Source organism: Ranitomeya imitator, chromosome 1, assembly GCF_032444005.1.
Source record: "Ranitomeya imitator isolate aRanImi1 chromosome 1, aRanImi1.pri, whole genome shotgun sequence".
NCBI classification, from domain to species: domain Eukaryota; kingdom Metazoa; phylum Chordata; class Amphibia; order Anura; family Dendrobatidae; genus Ranitomeya; species Ranitomeya imitator.
Genome location: NC_091282.1, coordinates 576,177,077 through 576,196,272, shown reverse-complemented (window position 1 = coordinate 576,196,272; position 19,196 = coordinate 576,177,077). Strand labels below are relative to the sequence as shown.

General features: G+C 43.4%; 2 protein-coding genes across 5 annotated transcripts in view; both read right to left on the bottom strand.

Annotated features, from left to right (window-relative positions):
- Positions 1 to 19,196, bottom strand: part of MISP (mitotic spindle positioning) — a 602,516-nt gene that overhangs the window by 163,663 nt on the left and 419,657 nt on the right. The window lies entirely within an intron of this gene.
- The window catches only part of PALM (paralemmin), a 245,994-nt gene that overhangs the window by 4,617 nt on the left and 222,181 nt on the right, over positions 1 to 19,196 (bottom strand). For 2 of the 4 annotated variants that reach the window (XM_069767837.1, XM_069767838.1), the window contains exons 6-8: positions 2,848 to 2,869; positions 2,689 to 2,748; positions 1,428 to 1,559 (exon numbers count right to left, since the gene is read on the bottom strand). In XM_069767837.1, coding sequence (XP_069623938.1) covers positions 1,428 to 1,559; positions 2,689 to 2,748; positions 2,848 to 2,869 — 214 coding nt within the window. The remainder of the gene's footprint in view (positions 1 to 1,427; positions 1,560 to 2,688; positions 2,749 to 2,847; positions 2,870 to 19,196) is intronic. The other 2 variants (XM_069767839.1, XM_069767840.1) reach the window with 1 other exon arrangement.

Sequence of the window (19,196 nt, the reverse complement as noted above, 5' to 3'; positions counted from 1 at the left end):
TATGTGCACACGATGCAGATTTAGTGCAGAAACGCTGCAGAACTGCACTGTGATTTACAGTACAATGTAAATCAATGTGAAAAAAAAAGCTGTGCACATGGTGCAGAAAAATCTGCGCAGAAACGCTGCAGATTTCAAAGAAGTGCATGTCACTTCTTTTGCGCGTTTCTGCACCCCTCCATCAATAGAAATCTGCAGTGGTAAAATCTGCACAAAAAACTGCACAAAAACGCATAAAAAACGCACAAAAAAACGCATAAAAAACGCACCTGCGGATTCTGCCAGGAGATGCAGATTTAGTGCAGAAAATTCTGCACCACATTTCCTACGTGTGCACATAGCCTAAAACACAAGTGTGCCTGGTCAGGACGGAGGGAAAATAATTTGCTCATGAAGAGATTGAGCATAAAGATTATTATTATTATTATTATTATTATTATTAAGACAGAGGTCCCAAAGCATATACAATAATTACATTGTAAAGTTACCACCATTGTATGTGACATACAGGACAATATAATGTGAAGAAAATTACTATTTTAATACAGAAAGTATAAAGGAATAAGATTAGTGATGAGCTAATATACTCGTTACTCGAGATTTCTCGAGCACGCTCGGGGTCCTCCGAGTACTTTTTAGGGCTCGGAGATTTAGTTTTCATCACCGCCGCTGAATGATTTACATCTGTTAGCCAGCATAAGTACATGTGGGGGTTGCCTGGTTGTTAGGGAATCACCGAGTAACGAGTATATTCGCTCATCACTAAATAAGATACTTGAAAGAAAACAGCACAGTATTTATAGAATAACCGCAACAAGTATAAGAGAAAGGATGGCACTAGAGCAATAAGAAATTCAACAGGCAGGACTGATAGCGGACAACTGAATGTCAGGCTTCACGAATGCTGAGGGTTGTGGTGCTCTGCATACCAAATGCTAAACGAAAGTCCATATGTGACCAAGAAGAGAGAACATATGCGGCACTCACCCCAAGATAGCAGTGAAAATCGTGAACTTTATTGGGGAAGATTTGGACCCGTCGAAGCACTTAGAGTGCGAAACGGCCGTCGGCCGTACTCCAATACCGCACCCTCCTATATACCTGATGTCCTGACGGATGTACTTCACAAATCTTCTCCAATAAAGTCCACAATTTTCACTGCTATCTTGGGGTGAGTGCCGCATATGTTCTCTCTCCTTGGTCACAGTATTTATAGAAACAAAAAGAAGTGGAAGAGAAAAATTCAGAGAAAGAGCTGAAATAAAAGCTCACAAGCCACAGAAACTCCAGAACACCAAAGTATGGCCGACTGTTCATAACTTGATGTACAGGGAAAAATAACCGTATCATTCAATGACATGATCAAAGGTTTGCTACTGAAAATGTCTTCTCGAGGATAAAGCACCTTGCCTTTCAGAGAACCCTACCTTTCTGTGCATCTTCATACACCTTGACCCCCTGCATGGGGTACTCTTGAGGGAGCACAGTGTTGCTAGAGAGGACCTTAGTCTCCCCTGTGATTCTGTCCTTCTCTACTGTAATCTCCACAGAGTACATTGCTGGGACACAAACAGGACAGAGACATTAGATTTCACAATACCCCTCATTCCCTCCCATTATCCTGCTGAGGGGCAGCAAGCAAGGGCCGCTAGATACAGGAGGGAGTGAGCGTAAAGTGAGACTAGCGAAGCAGGAAGATAGCAGGGGTAAAGGCCATTTTCTCCAGTTGGCTTAATCCCTGGCGTAGGATGTTATTCATGCTGTGAGGAAACCAAGGGCACCAGCAGCACACTGTGATCAGCATGGTTAGGCGTCATTGCAGGATAGCAGTATGCTGGTGTAAGGAGTCTTGCTAACATGCTAATAACATTATATGATGTTAGCGATATCATTAATTTATGGTAATCAGCAAAGTAAAACATTTTCAAAGAGAAATGTAAATGCAAGATATTATTTTCCACATCTTGCTGTTAGGCTGATATCACCATTGCTGAAATTGAATGTATTTATTATTTTAGCCTATTATTTTTAGCCTATAATGTAACTGCAGCAGCGATTTTGTGTTAACAATTTTGGGTATGTAACACAATAGCTATTTTTTCCTCTATTTCTTCCTAAGTAAGGCTCCTTGCACATGATTCTACTTTTTCCCATACGCATCCAATCATCCATCATGTATTCAAGTATAATGGATTACATACAGATTACTGTTCTCTATGGAGAGAGAAGCGATCTGCTCAAGGTCTCTAGAAGGCTCAGGGTACATACAGACTTATTGTATCATGGCAGCAACAGTCGCAGGTCATGGGAATACATTTAGCCTGAAACTGTAAAAATATCAAGAAGGAAGACCTAGGGTGAATTATACATGCAAGTCTCACGCACGGTGTTGGCCTGCCGACTGCCACTGTCATGAGATGTCACAAGCAAAAGTCTGTGTGTAGCCTCAGCTATAGGGACAGAAAAAAAGCCAAGCATGCTGCTTGGATATCAATGCCCGTTTCAGTGTCAAAATCGTAAGCTGCGCCATAGTATGACATATCAAAGTACAGCTTTTGTCTCCAGATTACATGTTAACTTCAGAAGAGCTGAGCCATGCCTTGCTGCTGAATGCTAAGAAAGCCAAGCAATGCCCAGCACGGTGTGAGAGGCTACAAACCCTGCTAGCTTGGTCTGACATCCACTTACCTGCTCTCATCATATCTGGACTATCTGTCTTCTTAGTGGGGGACTGTGACACAGTCTGATCTATAGAAAAAATACAAAGTCATACTTAAAAATAGCAGTTAAGCAGAAATGTGTCCTGTTTCTGATGAGACTCAAGTAAGAAAGTATGGAAGAACATACCTTTGGCAGTGTTCATTATGGTCTGAAAGGAAACACAATGAAATTAGTGAGTGCAAACATGCATCCATCCATGAGGTTACATAAATGCAATATATCACACCTAAGAGCAGAATATCGTCTTATAATGTTCCCATAATGTGACCCAGGGCCAGACTGGCCATCTGGCAATTCTAGAAATGCCAGAAGGGCCTGTCAGGTTGTGGGCCGCCTTGTCTGCTACATTGTTATTAGAATCTGCATCCTCAAGATGCCAATTTTGTTAACAGTTGATGCTGCACAAAGTCGCTGACTCCGTCACTTGCCCCAGCAGGCTGCGGGCGTCCTTTGTGCCTGTGATCTGCCGGAGGCAGCCACTGCAGAGGATGAGACGTCTAGATTATGTGAGTATAGGGATTTTTTTTTTTTTTTTTGGGGGGGGGGAGAGGTTGTGGGGGACCATCACACTATAGAGGGCGCTGTGAGTTGGACCATCATAGTATATAAAGGGATGTCTGGTGGAGCACCATACAATATGGGAGACTGCGAGGTGGACTGTCATACTAAAGTGGGCTATTAGGTGAATCATCTTACTATATGGGAAGTGCACCATCATAATATTTAAGACGCTGTGGGATGTACCATCATACTATAAGGGGAGTTGTTGGGGGGGGACCATCTTACTATATAGGGGGCTGTTGGAGGGACCATCATAAAATATGGGGGGCTGTGAGGTGGACCATCATACTATACAGGGAGCTGTGATGTGTACCATCACCATCATACTATATAGGGAGATGTGTAAAGGACTGTAATAGAGTATTGGGGCTATAGGGGATCTTCATAGTGCATAGGGTATCTATCATACGGTGTGGGGTGGCTGTGGAGGGACCAGCTTACTGTGTAGGGTGGTTGTGGTGGACATCATACCGTGTGGGGTGGCTGTGGTGAACATTACACTGTCTGGAGGTCTAGGGGGGTACATTATTTTATTGTGGTGACCATCATACTCTTTGGGATGGTTATGGTGAAAAATTCTCAACTTGATCTGCTGTGAAGACTGTGAGCTCGGACTGTGTTGACCTCATCACTGGCATTTTCCCACGGTCCAGAGGTCACTGCAGTTTAGGCCAGCTGGGAGCGCAGCCTCAGTGACATCACCGCTAGTCACTCAAGCTGCGCTCCCAGCAGCTCATTCACCAGTGGTTTTCAGCCGGGATGGTTGCATCTTGGCACCGTCCAGATTGAAAACTATTTATTCTCCAGACATGGATTACAGCGTGGGAGACAACGACCAACAGGTATGGTATATTGTTGCTTTTTTATTTTACTTTTATTACAGGAGATCGAGGGCTTCGGCGGAATTAGGCGAGGTTGTAAGTATGGTTTAATTGAGATTATTAAAGGAGTCTATGTCAATCCTATTGAGCATCTTTGGAAAGAGCTGAAACATGCAGTCTGAAAAGGGCAACCTTCAAACACGAGACAACTGGAGCAGTTTGCTCTGGAGCAGTGGGCCAAAATACCTGTCGAGAGGTACAGAAGTCTCATTGACAGTTACAGGAATCGTTTGATTGAAGTGATTGCCTCAAAAGGTTGTGAAACAAAATATTAAGTTAAAGGTACCATCATTTCTGTCCAGGCCTATTTCATGAGTTTTTTTTTTAATTCTATGGAAGTATGGTTGACAAGCAATATCTGACTTTCATTTGTTCATTATCATAGACTAGATGGAGGCCCAATGCTATCGCATCAGGAGGGTGGTAATGTCACGATGGGGGCAGGCATGTGCCGCTGTTGTTGCCTATTGGCATCCTGTGATAATCTAATGACTTTTGCATCAGGGGACTCATGTGCTTGATGGCTACACTTATATGCATTGTTTTTGTCCCAGTGATGCTGTTGCTCTTCAAGAGTCTCATTTAGCCTTTGTTGTCTTTGACGTTGTGCCTTTGCTGCTTTCCTTTCATTCTCATTGGCGTACGTTTTATGAGGAGCCATGTTGTCGTTGATATTTTCTTTTTAAAGGGATTTTCCCACAAACAAAAGTTAATTTTAAAAATTGTCTGTATCTGGCCGTGTGCCAAACATAGCACAGCTCCTGGGCAGGGGAGGAAGCAAAAGACAATACTGACATTATAGCAGGAGATCGCAGAGGATACATTTTGTGAGGTAAAATATTTTTTAAAAACAGTCAGTAAAATATTTTACCTCACAAAATGAATACACTGTGATCCCCTGCTGTAATGTTAGTATTATCTTTTGCTTTCTCCCCTGCCCAGGAGACGTGGTATGCTTCGTACACGGTTAGTCAATTTTTAAAATGAACTTTCGTTCATGAGAACACCCCTTTAATGTGACCGACTTCCTCTGCCTGTAGACACGTCGCGCATCTGCCGCCGGGATCAGCAGAATTAGGCCCTTTTCACACATCAGTTTTTTGCCGTCAGTCACAATCCGTTGGCTCGACGGGTCCGTCGCAGATTGTCAAAAACTGATGCGATGGATCCATTTTTTGGATCTGGCAAACGTGATGCCATCCTTCGCAATCCGTCGCTAATACAAGTCTATGAGACGGCATCAGTCGCTGGATCCGTTTTTTTCAAAATTCGACAGATTGCGACTGATGGCAAAAAACTGATGTGTGAAATGAAAGAGACCTTATTCACTGCACCTGCGCGTAATTCACGCAGGTGCAGTAAATCAGACTGCCTTTATCTTTGTGCAGATAGCGGCGGTCACATTAAAACTGCGAATGCACTCCTCCTGTACAAAGATGGCATCAGTCAGTGATCCTGACGGCGTGTTCGTGACGGTGTTCCGGTGGTGGTACCACGCAAGAGGCTGCATGAGTGTGAGAATGCGAGTGTGAAAGTGTGAGTGTGTGTGAATGTGAGTGTGAATGTGAGAGTGTGAATGTGAGTGAGAGTGTTTCGTACGGCACATAGAGTGTGTGTGCGTGTGTGTGTGGTGCGACGGTGTTCCACTGGTGCAATAGGTTGGTACCAGCAGCAGTTTCCATATTGAGACACCCATCACTTGGGTGTTCCAATATGGCGGTCGGTGAACTTCCTCCGCTTGGAATTTTGGGATACGGTGACATCTGGACAGAACAGGAAATTAAAACATTACAAGGCAATTATATAAATAGATTTTTTTAGTTATTGTTACTTTTGTCAGTATCAAGTTATTTCTGTGACCTTTGTGGTTTTTTTTTAACCAATAATTTTTTAAATAAATTTTCAGAAAACACAAAGGGTCAAACAAAACTCATAAACACATACAATAACAAAGGTACATGTACACATTCTATGTATACAGGTCCTTCTCAAAAAATTAGCATATAGTGTTACATTTCATTATTTACCATAATGTAATGATTACAATTAAACTTTCATATATTATAGATTCATTATCCACCAACTGAAATTTGTCAGGTCTTTTATTGTTTTAATACTGATGATTTTGGCATACAACTCCTGATAACCCCAAAAACCTGTCTCAATAAATTAGCATATCAAAAAAAGGTTCTCTAAACGACCTATTACCCTAATCTTCTGAATCAACTAATTAACTCTAAACACATGCAAAAGATACCTGAGGCTTTTATAAACTCCCTGCCTGGTTCATTACTCAAAACCCCCATCATGGGTAAGACTAGCGACCTGACAGATGTCAAGAAGGCCATCATTGACACCCTCAAGCAAGAGGGTAAGGGTACCGTCACACTATACCATTTCGATCACTACGACGGTACGATTCGTGACGTTCCAGCGACATCGTTACGATATCGCTGTGTCTGACACGCAGCAGCGATCAGGGATCCTGCTGAGAATCGTACATCGTAGCAGATCGTTTAGAACTTTCTTTCATCGCTGGATCTCCCGCTGTCATCGCTAGATCGGTGTGCGTGACACCGATCTAGCGATCTAGCGATGCGATCCAGCGATGCGTTCGCTTGTAACCAGGGTAAACATCGGGTAACTAAGCGCAGGACCGCGCTTAGTTACCCGATGTTTACCCTGGTTACAAGCGTTAAACTAAAAAAAAACAAACAGCACATACTTACATTCTGGTGTCCGTCAGGTCCCTTGCCGTCTGCTTCCCGCACTGTGACTGCCGGCCGTAAAGTGAAAGCAGAGCACAGCGGCTGTGCTTTCACTTTCACTTTACGGCCGGCAGTCACTGAGTGCGGGAAGCAAACTGCAAGGGACCTGACGGACACCAGAATGTAAGTATGTGCTGTTTGTTTTTTTTTAGTTTAACGCTTGTAACCAGGGTAAACATCGGGTAACTAAGCGCGGTCCTGCGCTTAGTTACCCGATGTTTACCCTGGTTACCCAGGAACCTCGGCATCGTTGGTCGCTGGAGAGCTGTCTGTGTGACAGCTCCCCAGCGACCACACTACGATTTACCTACGATCACGGCCAGGTCATATCGCTGGTCGTGATCGTAGGTAAATCGTATAGTGTGACGGTACCCTAAGACCCAGAAAGAAATTTCTCAACAAATAGGCTGTTCCCAGAGTGCTGTATCAAGGCACCTCAATGGTAAGTCTGTTGGAAGGAAACAATGTGGCAGAAAACGCTGTACAACGAGAAGAGGAGACCGGACCCTGAGGAAGATTGTGGAGAAGGACCGATTCCAGACCTTGGGGAACCTGAGGAAGCAGTGGACTGAGTCTGGTGTGGAAACATCCAGAGCCACCGTGCACAGGCGTGTGCAGGAAATGGGCTACAGGTGCCGAATTCCCCAGGTAAAGCCACTTTTGAACCATAAACAGCGGCAGAGGCGCCTGACCTGGGCTACAGAGAAGCAGCACTGGACTGTTGCTAAGTGGTCCCAAGTACTTTTTTCTGATGAAAGCAAATTTTGCATGTCATTCGGAAATCAAGGTGCCAGAGTCTGGAGGAAGACTGGGGAGAAGGAAATGCCAAAATGCCTGAAGTCCAGTGTCAAGTACCCACAGTCAGTGATGGTGTGGGGTGCCATGTCAGCTGCTGGTGTTGGTCCACTGTGTTTCATCAAGGGCAGGGTCAATGCAGCTAGCTATCAGGAGATTTTGGAGCACTTCATGCTTCCATTGGCTGAAATGCTTTATGGAGATGAAGATTTCATTTTTCAGCACGACCTGGCACCTGCTCACAGTGCCAAAACCACTGGTAAATGGTTTACTGACCATGGTATTACTGTGCTCAATTGGCCTGCCAACTCTCCTGACCTGAACCCCATAGAGAATCTGTGGGATATTGTGAAGAGAAAGTTGAGAGACGCAAGACCCAACACTCTGGATGAGCTTAAGGCCGCTATTGAAGCATCCTGGGCCTCCATAACATCTCAGCAGTGTCACAGGCTGATTGCCTCCATGCCACGCCGCATTGAAGCAGTCATTTCTGCAAAAGGATTCCCAACCAAGTATTGAGTGCATAACTGAACATTATTATTTGATGGTTTTTTTGTTTGTTATTAAAAAACACTTTTATTTGATTGGATGGGTGAAATATGCTAATTTATTGAGACAGGTTTTTTGGGTTATCAGGAGTTGTATGCCAAAATCATCAGTATTAAAACAATAAAAGACCTGACAAATTTCAGTTGGTGGATAATGAATCTATAATATATGAAAGTTTAATTGTAATCATTACATTATGGTAAATAATGAAATTTAACACTATATGCTAATTTTTTGAGAAGGACCTGTACTCATTAAAACATGGCTTCTTCACCATCCCACAGTAACATCATGTGAAGTCCCGGGTTAAAGCATGATGACATAATCCCAATAATGTAAGTTTCATAGGACCAAATAAGGTTTTACATCTTCAGTGAAAAGGGGCTGACCTCTGGATATCCAGCCATGGATCCCATATACACTGAATTCTCTTTTTGGCTGAGATGGAATGAGCCAATGCCAATTCATATAGGCAATATATATTAACTTTCTCAATTACCTCTTTTATGGATGGCAAACTCGTCCCCCTCCACCTAGCCGCCAGAGATAACTTGGCTGCAATCAAAATATGCGAGAAAGAACCTCTAAGCACCTGCGGTACGTTATCTATGCCAATATGTAAGACTCCCATATTGGACTCCAAAACAAACTGTACCCCAAGGACCTCTCGTATTAGATTACCAATATCTACCCAAAATTAAGCTATAACCGGACATGCCACCACATATGACCCAGAGTTTCCCTTTGCCCACAACCTCTCCAACACACCTGAGATTGGTTAGGACCAAAATGAGCTAACTGCAACGGACATTGGTACCACCTTAAGTGCACTTTTTTAACTGTTCCAGGTGATTTACGCAAGATGATACTTTTGCACCTCTATTAAACCCTCCCTCCATGTCTTGTGTAGCTGTGAGGCCTGCTAACTGTGGACGACGCAGGGGTTGCAAGAGAAAGGGAAATTAAAGTAGTGGGGTCTGGGAGTTCGGGGATGGTGCTTGACGCATGAGAGGGCAGAGACACACTGGAAGGGTGACACAAACCTGACATTACAGACACATTGGGAGGTGAGGGGGGAGGAATTGAGATAGTCCTTTGCTTTTTATATTTTTCCCTTTTTGGTATCGACGCAAAAGTCTGTGGGCCTCGGTGGGCTCATTTCATGCGGCCTGGTCATGGTGCGACCTGCTGCATGGTTGTGGTGGTAGGGAAGGCCGTGCCAGAGTCCGGCTGCTGCTGCATGGTGGTGCGGAAGGCCATGCCAGGGTCCTGCTGCTGCATAGTGGCAGTGGAGGATGTCCAAGCAGGAGCAGCAGTTGGCATGGAGGTGGGGGTGGGCTGTCCAACAGCACTCGGGATGGTGGTGGTGCTGTAGTGGTGTCCGGCAGTGCTTGGAATGGTGGTGGCCGTGCAGTGATATGCAGCAGAGCTCGGCATTGAGGTCAAGCATGACAGTGTTGGCACAGGTGGAAATGCCACCACTGGCTGCTGAAAATACCGACTCTGCTGCATAGCCTGCACGTAAGCAGCATTGCAGGCCTGCATGACACTAAGATGGAGATCAGGAGTAAGGTGTTCCAACATGCCCTTCTCTATTTGATAAAAAAATGATGTGCTGGCCTCTGGAGGTTGGCTTTCACTTGGTCAAGGCTTTTGGTGAATCCTGGATACGTGTATTCATGTGGTTTATGGCACTATCAAGTCGGTCACCCATCGCCTTGAGTCCATCATGAAAGACCAAGCTCAAGTGCAAAAACTGGGGCATGAGTGACCTGTCCGAGGCCCTCTGCCGCTGCTGGGAAGAGCCCAAAAAAAAGAGGCAGAGGACTGGGACAGCTTCCTGGTCTCCAGTCTGTGTTGCAGGCCCACTTGCTGCAGCGCTGCTGCATGGCTGGGATGGGTCCGTGGCTGTTTGATGAAGGACAGCTCCAGAACCAGGGTCAAGAGTGCTGCTCCATGTGCTGTGAAAAAAACCAAAAACATTACTACCAAACATTTACAATAGTTTACAAGCGCCAACTCCTGTGGAATAGAAAAATACAGATTAGGCAATACAACACAACCCATTACACCACAAAAAAAACTTACGTTCTCTGGGCAAGGACCGGTCTAAAAATGCAAGGATGCGGTGATATTTATATTTGCGGTTCCTTGCTCCAGGACCACTAGGAACCCGGTTCTCTTGACGAAGGTCCTTGTTGAAGCAATCCTTCATCGAACACCTACGTGTTTTGACTTTGAGCACTGATGAAAAATATAAATAATGATTAGACAATGCACTCTCACGAGTTTCTCTCATCACGCACAGTTGTGTGATCCCGGCCAAGGTCACTGCAGCAGCACATCGCATTGCAATATTTACAAAATGCATTTCGGACCCGAGTCGGTGCGTTGTCCCAGCCATCCCACATCGCTTTGACCAGGGAGATGAGAATATTGTTGTCAATGAGGTCCTCATCCCGTTCTGGAACGTAAAAGATAAATAAAGACATTAATGTTGGAGACATTAACATAAGGAAAAGAAAGAAAACAACAGAGACAGAAAACTGGCATGAATATTCAATGCCAAGAAAAAAAAAAGGAGTCAAGAAGAAAAAGGGAAAGAAAGAGGAAAGTAAAGAAATGAATAGTGAAGAATAGTAAAGTCAGGATACAAAAAGCAGTCAGTCAGGTATACTTACACACCGCCGCCTTGCCACCAGACCGTGTCCACGCTGCTCCTGTTCAGCCTCTGCTGCAGTCGAAGAACTGCTCTAAAAAAAGGAAAAAAAAATTGTCACATGTGTAGATGTGACAGAGAATACTTACCAATCTGAAGAGGTGAGTACTCACTTCGCTTTCATTTCCACCTTGTGCTGGCCCAAGCCTTTGCTCCTCAGAAGAAGATGACATTCTGATGCAAGCAGCAAGAAAAAAAAAGACAGAAATTATGACATTTAGAGACAGAAAATAGAAAATAAAGACATTGATACTCACATTGTTCAGAGTGTTGATTCTTCCCAGGTTCCTGCGTCTGTCTGCTCTTGTTCACAGTCTGCTGAGTTGTGGACTGCAAATGCCCACTCCCTCCTTTAATCAGTTCGTATATGGGGGGTGGCTAATCAGTGTCTAGACATGTTTTCCTGTGGTACAACACATGCGTTCACAAACGCAAACAAATACATGTGCTTGCGAACGCATGCGTTCACATAGACCGTAATGCGTTTTTTTGCCGCATTCCTTCCACTAACAACCGCATACGTTTTGAGGCGGAAAATTGACGCCTCTGAAATTACTACATGTAGCGTTTACCGCGCCAAGCCGCAGACCACGAAATGTTGCACGAGTCGTCAAACGCGGCAAAACAAAAACAATCGCAGGCACCTGCATCCCTAATGTTAAAGATAGGATTACACGACGCATGCAGAAAATTGCGGCACAAACGCTGCAGACACAACCGCAAATGTGAAACCAGCCTTAGAGATATTTCCCTTCCAGACTTCAACCATGCAGCATCCTATATGAGGGCAGATGAAATAATCAGCTGCCATCGTGATAATGAACCACTTGCTTCAGCCTTCTCTGCAGGGTGGCAGGGGCCTAAAAATCAATTTGTATGGATTCAGACTCTGGACCACAGATTTAGACTGAGTTGTTCCTGATCATAACACGTCATATTACTGTAGCATAAGTTTTAATATAATTTAGCTATATTCCCTACATTATTTGCGTCAGCTGCTAAAGAACCTCATTTAGGAGCTCATGTGAGAACTTCAGATTAATAATTGATTTTCATGCAATAACAATGCACATATTATCATTACTAGAAGGTGACCCGATTCTAACGCATCGGGTATTCTAGAATATGTATGTACTTTATTTATGAAGATTTTAGAATAATGCAATGAATACACAGGATTTGGCCAGCCGGGCGCAACTAATCAGCGAAGCATGGTTCAAATCCCGTGCCAATTCGCGGCCGGACTGCGCCTGTTGCTGATTGTTTGCGACCGGCCGGGAGCGACCAACACGTAGTATATAGCACAGCCCACGCAGTATATAACATAGCCCACATAGTATATTAAACAGCCACGTAGTATATAGCACAGCCACGTAGTATATAGCACAGCCCATGTAGTATATAGAACAGCCCACGCAGTATATAAAACAGGCCATGCAGTATATTTCAGTGCCACGTAGTATATAGCACAGCCCACGTAGTATATTGCACAGCCACATAGTATATAGCACAGCCCACATAGTATATAGCACAGCCCACACAGTATATAATACAGGCCACGTAGTATATTGCACAGCCACGTAGTATATAGCACATCCACACAGTATATAGCACAGCGACGTAGTATATAACACAGCCTACGCAGTATATAACACAGCTCACGTAGTATATAACACAGCAAGGTAGTATATAACACAGCCCACATAGTATATAGCAGTCCACGTAGTATATAGCACAACAAGGAAGTATACAACACAGCCCACGCAGTATATAACACAGCCCACGTAGTATATAACACAGCCCACGTAGTATATAGCACAGCCCACATAGTATATAGCACAGCCAATGCAGTATATAGCACAGTGAGGTAATATATAACACAGCCCACGTAGTATATAACACAGCCACATAGTATATTGCACAGCCACGTAATATATAGTACAGCCCATGCAGTATATAACACAGGCCACGTAGTACTGTATATTGCAGGCACGTAGTATATAGCACAGCTACGTACTATATAACACAGCCCACGCAGTATATAACACAGCCATGTAGTATATTGCACAGCCCGCGTAGTATATATAACAGCCCACGTAGTATACAGTATAGCACAGCAAGGTAGTATATAACACAGCCCACATAGTATATAACACAGCCACGTAGTATATTGCACAGCCACATAGTATATAGCACAGCCCACATAGTATATAGCACAGCCCATGTAGTATATAGCACAGCGAGGTAGTATATAACACAGCCCACACAGTATATAACACAGCCCACGTAGTATATAACACAGCCCACGTAGTATATAGCACAGCCCATGCAGTATATAACACAGGCCACGTAGTATATTGCACAGCCACGTATTTATATAGCAGCCACATAGTATATAACACAGCCCACGCAGTATATAACACAGCTCAAGTAGTATATCGCACAGCCACGTAGTATATAACACAGCCACGTAGTATATTGACCAGCCCACATAGTATAAGAAACAGGCGATGTAGTATATTGCAGAGCCACGTAGTATATAACACAGCCCACGTAGTATATTGCACAGCCACATAGTATATAGCACAGCCCACATAGTATATAGCACAGCCCACGCAGTATATAACACAGGCCACGTAGTATATTGCACAGCCACGTAGTATATAGCACAGCCCACGCAGTATATAACACAGGCCACGTAGTATATTGCACAGCCTACGCAGTATATAACACAGCTCATGCAGTATATAACACAGTGAGGTAGTATATAACACAGCTCACATAGCATATAGCAGTCCACGTAGTATATAACACAGCCCACGTAGTATATAACACAGCCCACGTAGTATATAGCACAGCCCACATAGTATATAGCACAGCCCATACAGTATATAGCAGTGAGGTAGTATATAACTCAGCCCACGTAGTATATAACACAGCCCATGCAGTATATAACACAGGCCACGTAGTATATTGCACAGCCACGTATGTATATAGCAGCCACATAGTATATAACACAGCCCACGCAGTATATAACACAGCCCAAGTAGTATATCGCACAGCCACGTAGTATATAACACAGCCACGTAGTATATTGACCAGCCCACATAGTATAAAAAACAGGCGATGTAGTATATTGCAGAGCCACGTAGTATATAACACAGCCCACGTAGTATATTGCACAGCCACATAGTATATAGCACAGCCCACATAGTATAAAGCACAGCCCACGCAGTATATAACACAGGCCACGTAGTATATTGCACAGCCACGTAGTATATAGCACAGCCCACGCAGTATATAACACAGCTCACGCAGTATATAACACAGTGAGGTAGTATATAACACAGCTCACATAGCATATAGCAGTCCACGTAGTATATAACACAGCCCATGCAGTATATAACACAGCCCACGTAGTATATAACACAGCCCACGTAGTATATAGCACAGCCCACATAGTATATAGCACAGCCCATACAGTATATAGCAGTGAGGTAGTATATAACTCAGCCCACGTAGTATATAACACAGCCCACGTAGTATATAACACAGCCACGTAGTATATTGCACAGCCACGTAGTATATAACACAGCCACATAGTATATTGCACAGCCCGCATAGTATATAGCACAGCCCACGTAGTATACAGTATAGCACAGCAAGGTAGTATATAACACAGGCCATGCAGTATGTAACACAGGCTAAGCAGTATACAGCACAGCCATGTAGTATATTGCACAGCCACGTACTATATAACACAGCCTACACAGTATATTAGCACAGCGATGTAGTATATAACATAGCCACGCAGTTATAACACAGCCCACGCAGTATATACACAGCCCATGCAGTATATAACATAGCCCACGTAGTATATAACACAGCCCATGTAGTATATTGCACAGCCACGCAGTATATAACAGTCCACGCAGTATATTAGCACAGCGACGTAGTATATAACACAGCCCACGTAGTATATTGCACAGCCATGCAGTATATAACACAGCCCACGTAGTATATTGCACAGCTACACAGTATATTAGCACAGCGATGCAGTATATAACACAGCCCATGCAGTATATAATATAGCCCACGTAGTATATAACACAGCCTACGTATATAGCACAGCGACATAGTATATAACACAGGCCACACAGTATATAACTTAGCCCACGTAGTATACAACACAGCCCAAATAGTATATAGCACAGCCCATGTAGTATATAACACAGGCCACACAGTATATAACACAGCCCACGCGGTATATAACACAGCCCACGTAGTATATAACACAGGCCACACAGTATATAACAGCCCACGCAGTATATAACATAGCCCGCGTAGTATATAACACAGGCCATGTAGTATATTGCACAGCCATGCAGTATATAATACAGCCCACGTAGTATCTAACACAGCCCATGTAGGATATTGCACAGCCACACAGTATATAACACAGCCCATGCAGCACAGCACAGCGATGTAGTACATAACACAGGCCACGCAGTATATAACACAGCCCACGCAGTATATAACACAGGCCACGCAGTATATAACACAGCCCATGTACTACATAGCAATGTGGGCATCATATCCCTGTTAAAAAAAAAACTATTAAAATAAGAAATAGTTATATAGTCACTCTCCGGCAGCCCCCGGATCCAGCGCAGGCCTTTTGCGATGCTCCTCGTGGCGCTCCGTTCCCAGTAATGCTTTGCAGCAATAACACGTGATCATGTAGCGGTCTCGCGAGACCGCCACGTGATCTAGGGTCATTGCCGCAATGCATTCTTGGGACCGGAGAGCGAGGAGCGGCAAAGGCTGCGGCGGATCGCGGAAGGTGAGAATATAATGATTTGGCTTTTTTAAAATTATTTTTAACATTATACGTTTAACTCCCGCCCCAATATCGCTGATTGGTCGCGACCGGCCGACCGCGACCAATCAGCGATGCGGGATTTCCTTTACAGAAGTTACAGACAAACAGACGGAAGTACCCCTTAGCCAATTATAATATATATATATATATATATACATATATATATATATTTTTTTTTTTTTATTTTAATATTTTTAAAAACATTTCTTTTTTACTTTTTGCTAGCTTCAATAGTCTCCATGGGAGACTAGAATCTGCTATACTTCAATCACCTCTGCTACACACACACAGGCGATGAACAGATAGCCTGTGTATAGCAGAAATGATCACTTGCTATGAGGGCTGACCATGGGGCGGAGCTCATAGCAATCTGGCAATTACAACTATAGAGGTATGCTGCAGACCTCTGGTTGTCATGTCGACCCATTGGTGACCCGCGATCCCGATGGGCAGGAATAGAGACATGCTTCCGGTAAGCGCAATTTAAATGTTGCTGTCAGAGATTGACAGCGACATTTAACTAGTTAACAGCCGCGAGTGGTTCGCGATTCTACCCGCGGTTGTTGTGGGCACATGTCAGCAGTATAGATCAGTCATGTACCTGGAGAGGTGCGGACTCAGCACCGGAGCCGCACCTAACAGGGGGAGTCCGACGTTGGAAATGGGTTAAACAAAAAAAAGTATTATGGCTTTTTTCATTTTTCTACTGACGGAGTTGAATGGGGGCTGTTTTTGTGGGAGTAGATATACCGTATATACTCGAGTATAAGCCGACCCGAGTATAAGCCAAGACCCCTAATTTTGCCACAAAAACTGGGAAAACTTAATGACTCGAGTATAAGCCTAGGGTGGAAAATGCAGCAGCTACTGGTGAATTTCAAAAATAAAAATAGATACCAATAAAAGTAAAATTAATTGAGACATCAGTAGGTTAAGTGTTTTTGAATATCCATATTGAATCAGGAGCCCCATATAATGCTCCATAAAGTTCATTATGGCCCCATAAGATGCTCCATACAAAATACGCCCCATATAATGCTCCATAAAGTTTATGATGGACTCCATAAGATGCTCCATATTAAAATATGCCCCATATAATGCTGCACAAAGGTAATGATGGCCCCATAAGATGCTCCATAGAAGAGATATTCACCTGACCCCGTTCCACCGCTGGGCGCCACTCTGTCCTCCGGCTCTCTGCAGTGACTGTTCAGACAGAGGGTGGCGTGCACACTAACCACGTCATCGCGCTCTGACCTAAACGTCACAGCCAGAGAACGCGGTGTACGCGACGTCTGATTTTTTTTTTTTTTACAAAAAAATAATAATAGTAGTTAGTACAGCGTAGTTTTAGAGGCAGCAAGGTAGCGTAGCCAGCGTCACAGTGTTAGTGACGACTGATTGTTTTCTTTTAGAAAAAAAAAATGGTAGTTAGTACAGCGTAGTTTTAGAGGGAGCGTAGCTGGTGTCACAGTTTTAGTGACGAATGATCTTCTTTTAGAGAAAAAAATCCTACAGACTAGTTTTATAGGTAGCACATTAGTGTAGCCAGCGTCACAGTGTTTGGTGACAACTGAACTTGTTTTAGAGAAAAAAACATTGTACAGAGTAGTTTTATAGGTAGCGTGTTTGTGTAGCCAGCGTCAGTGTTTGGAGACGTACAATCTTGTCTTAGAGAAAAAAGAAAACGTAGAGTGGTTTCTATAGGTGGTGGGGGGGAGGGGGCCAGAAAAAAACGCCGGGCAATTTCTAGTGCATTAGGAGAGTGTACGTAACATTGTTGGTGATATTCTTTTTTCTTTTGTAAAAAAATTAATACTGGTAGTTTTGTCAAGAAAATTTTTAGCAAGTGCATTAGAGGAGTGTACGTTACATTGATGGTGATGCTCATTATTCTTTTGTAAAAAAAAGAATTAGTTGCGTCGAGTAAATTTTTAGCGAGTGCAATAGAGGAGCGTACGTCACATTGTTGGTGGCATCCGTTTTACTTTTGCAAAAAAAATAATTTGTTGCGTAGAGTAAATTTTTAGCAAGTGTATTAGGGGTTCTTTTTATACAAAACTTATTTTTTTATATCTGATTTTTCTTTTAATTTTTTCTTGTTTCTTCTACATTTTTTCTCTCGACTATTTTTCCTCACTGTTTTTTTTTTTTTATATAATAAACAGTACCCTATACACAAGCCAACACATTACACATGTAAAAGCACCACTTACACACACATGGCCCATTCGTCAAAAAAACAATATTCACCAGAGGAGGCATACGCCTTACTTGCCTCCGACACGGATTCAGGCAATGAGGAAGATCCCACATTCCTCCTCCTCCTCATCTAGTGAGGAAAGAGGCCCAGCAATGCGCCCTTGGACCTAGGCAACTCCTGCAGCAATCGATCCCATATGGATTGCACCCCCTGAAAATTATCAGGACAAAAGGGATGTCCTTATCTTGATGACCATACACTTTCGACAGCAGCACCCTTGTCACTGTTCGTTGGATCACAACACAAGTCCCAAAGCCAGATTGTATCCAGGATTACAATTGGTACATGGGGGATGTAGATCTATCAGATCTAGTTCTCAAACCATACAGTGCTATGCACAAAGCCAAAGTATGGTACAAAAAATTGGCTGTTCACATTGTACAGATTGCATAGTACAATGTTTTTGTGCTGTTCTGATCTGCAGGCAATACGGGGTCTTTCCTTCAGTTTCAGGAGGAAGTCATCAAGGCCCTAATGTTTGGCACTCAGGAAGGTGAGGGTCCCAGTAATTCTGAATCTGATAGTGCCCGTATTGTCCCAAGTCAACATTTACCAGGACAGGTTCCCCAAGCAGCGAGGACAGGACGATCACAAAAACGGTGCAGAGTATGCTCCAAGAGGGGAATCCGAAAGGACACAATTTACCATTGTGAAACCTGCCCTGAGAAACCTGGCCTTTGCATTAAGGATTGCTTTAAAGCATACCACATGTCCTCAAATAACTAAAATTAGTTTATACCTCGTTGACACAACACACTTTTATAATCTGATGTACCGAGCACATCTTACACATAATACATAGTAACATAGCTAGTAAGGCCGAAAAAAGACATTTGTCCATCCAGTTCAGCCTATATTCCATCATAATAAATCCCCAGATCTACGTCCTTCTAGAGAACCTAATAATTGTATGTTACAATATTGTTCTGCTCCAGGAAGACATCCAGGCCTCTCTTGAACCCCTCGACTGAGTTCGACATTATAAATTCATACACCAGTAAAACCAAAAGCATTATAATCATTATTATAAAACTATGCCTCTAGATAAATTCCTTCA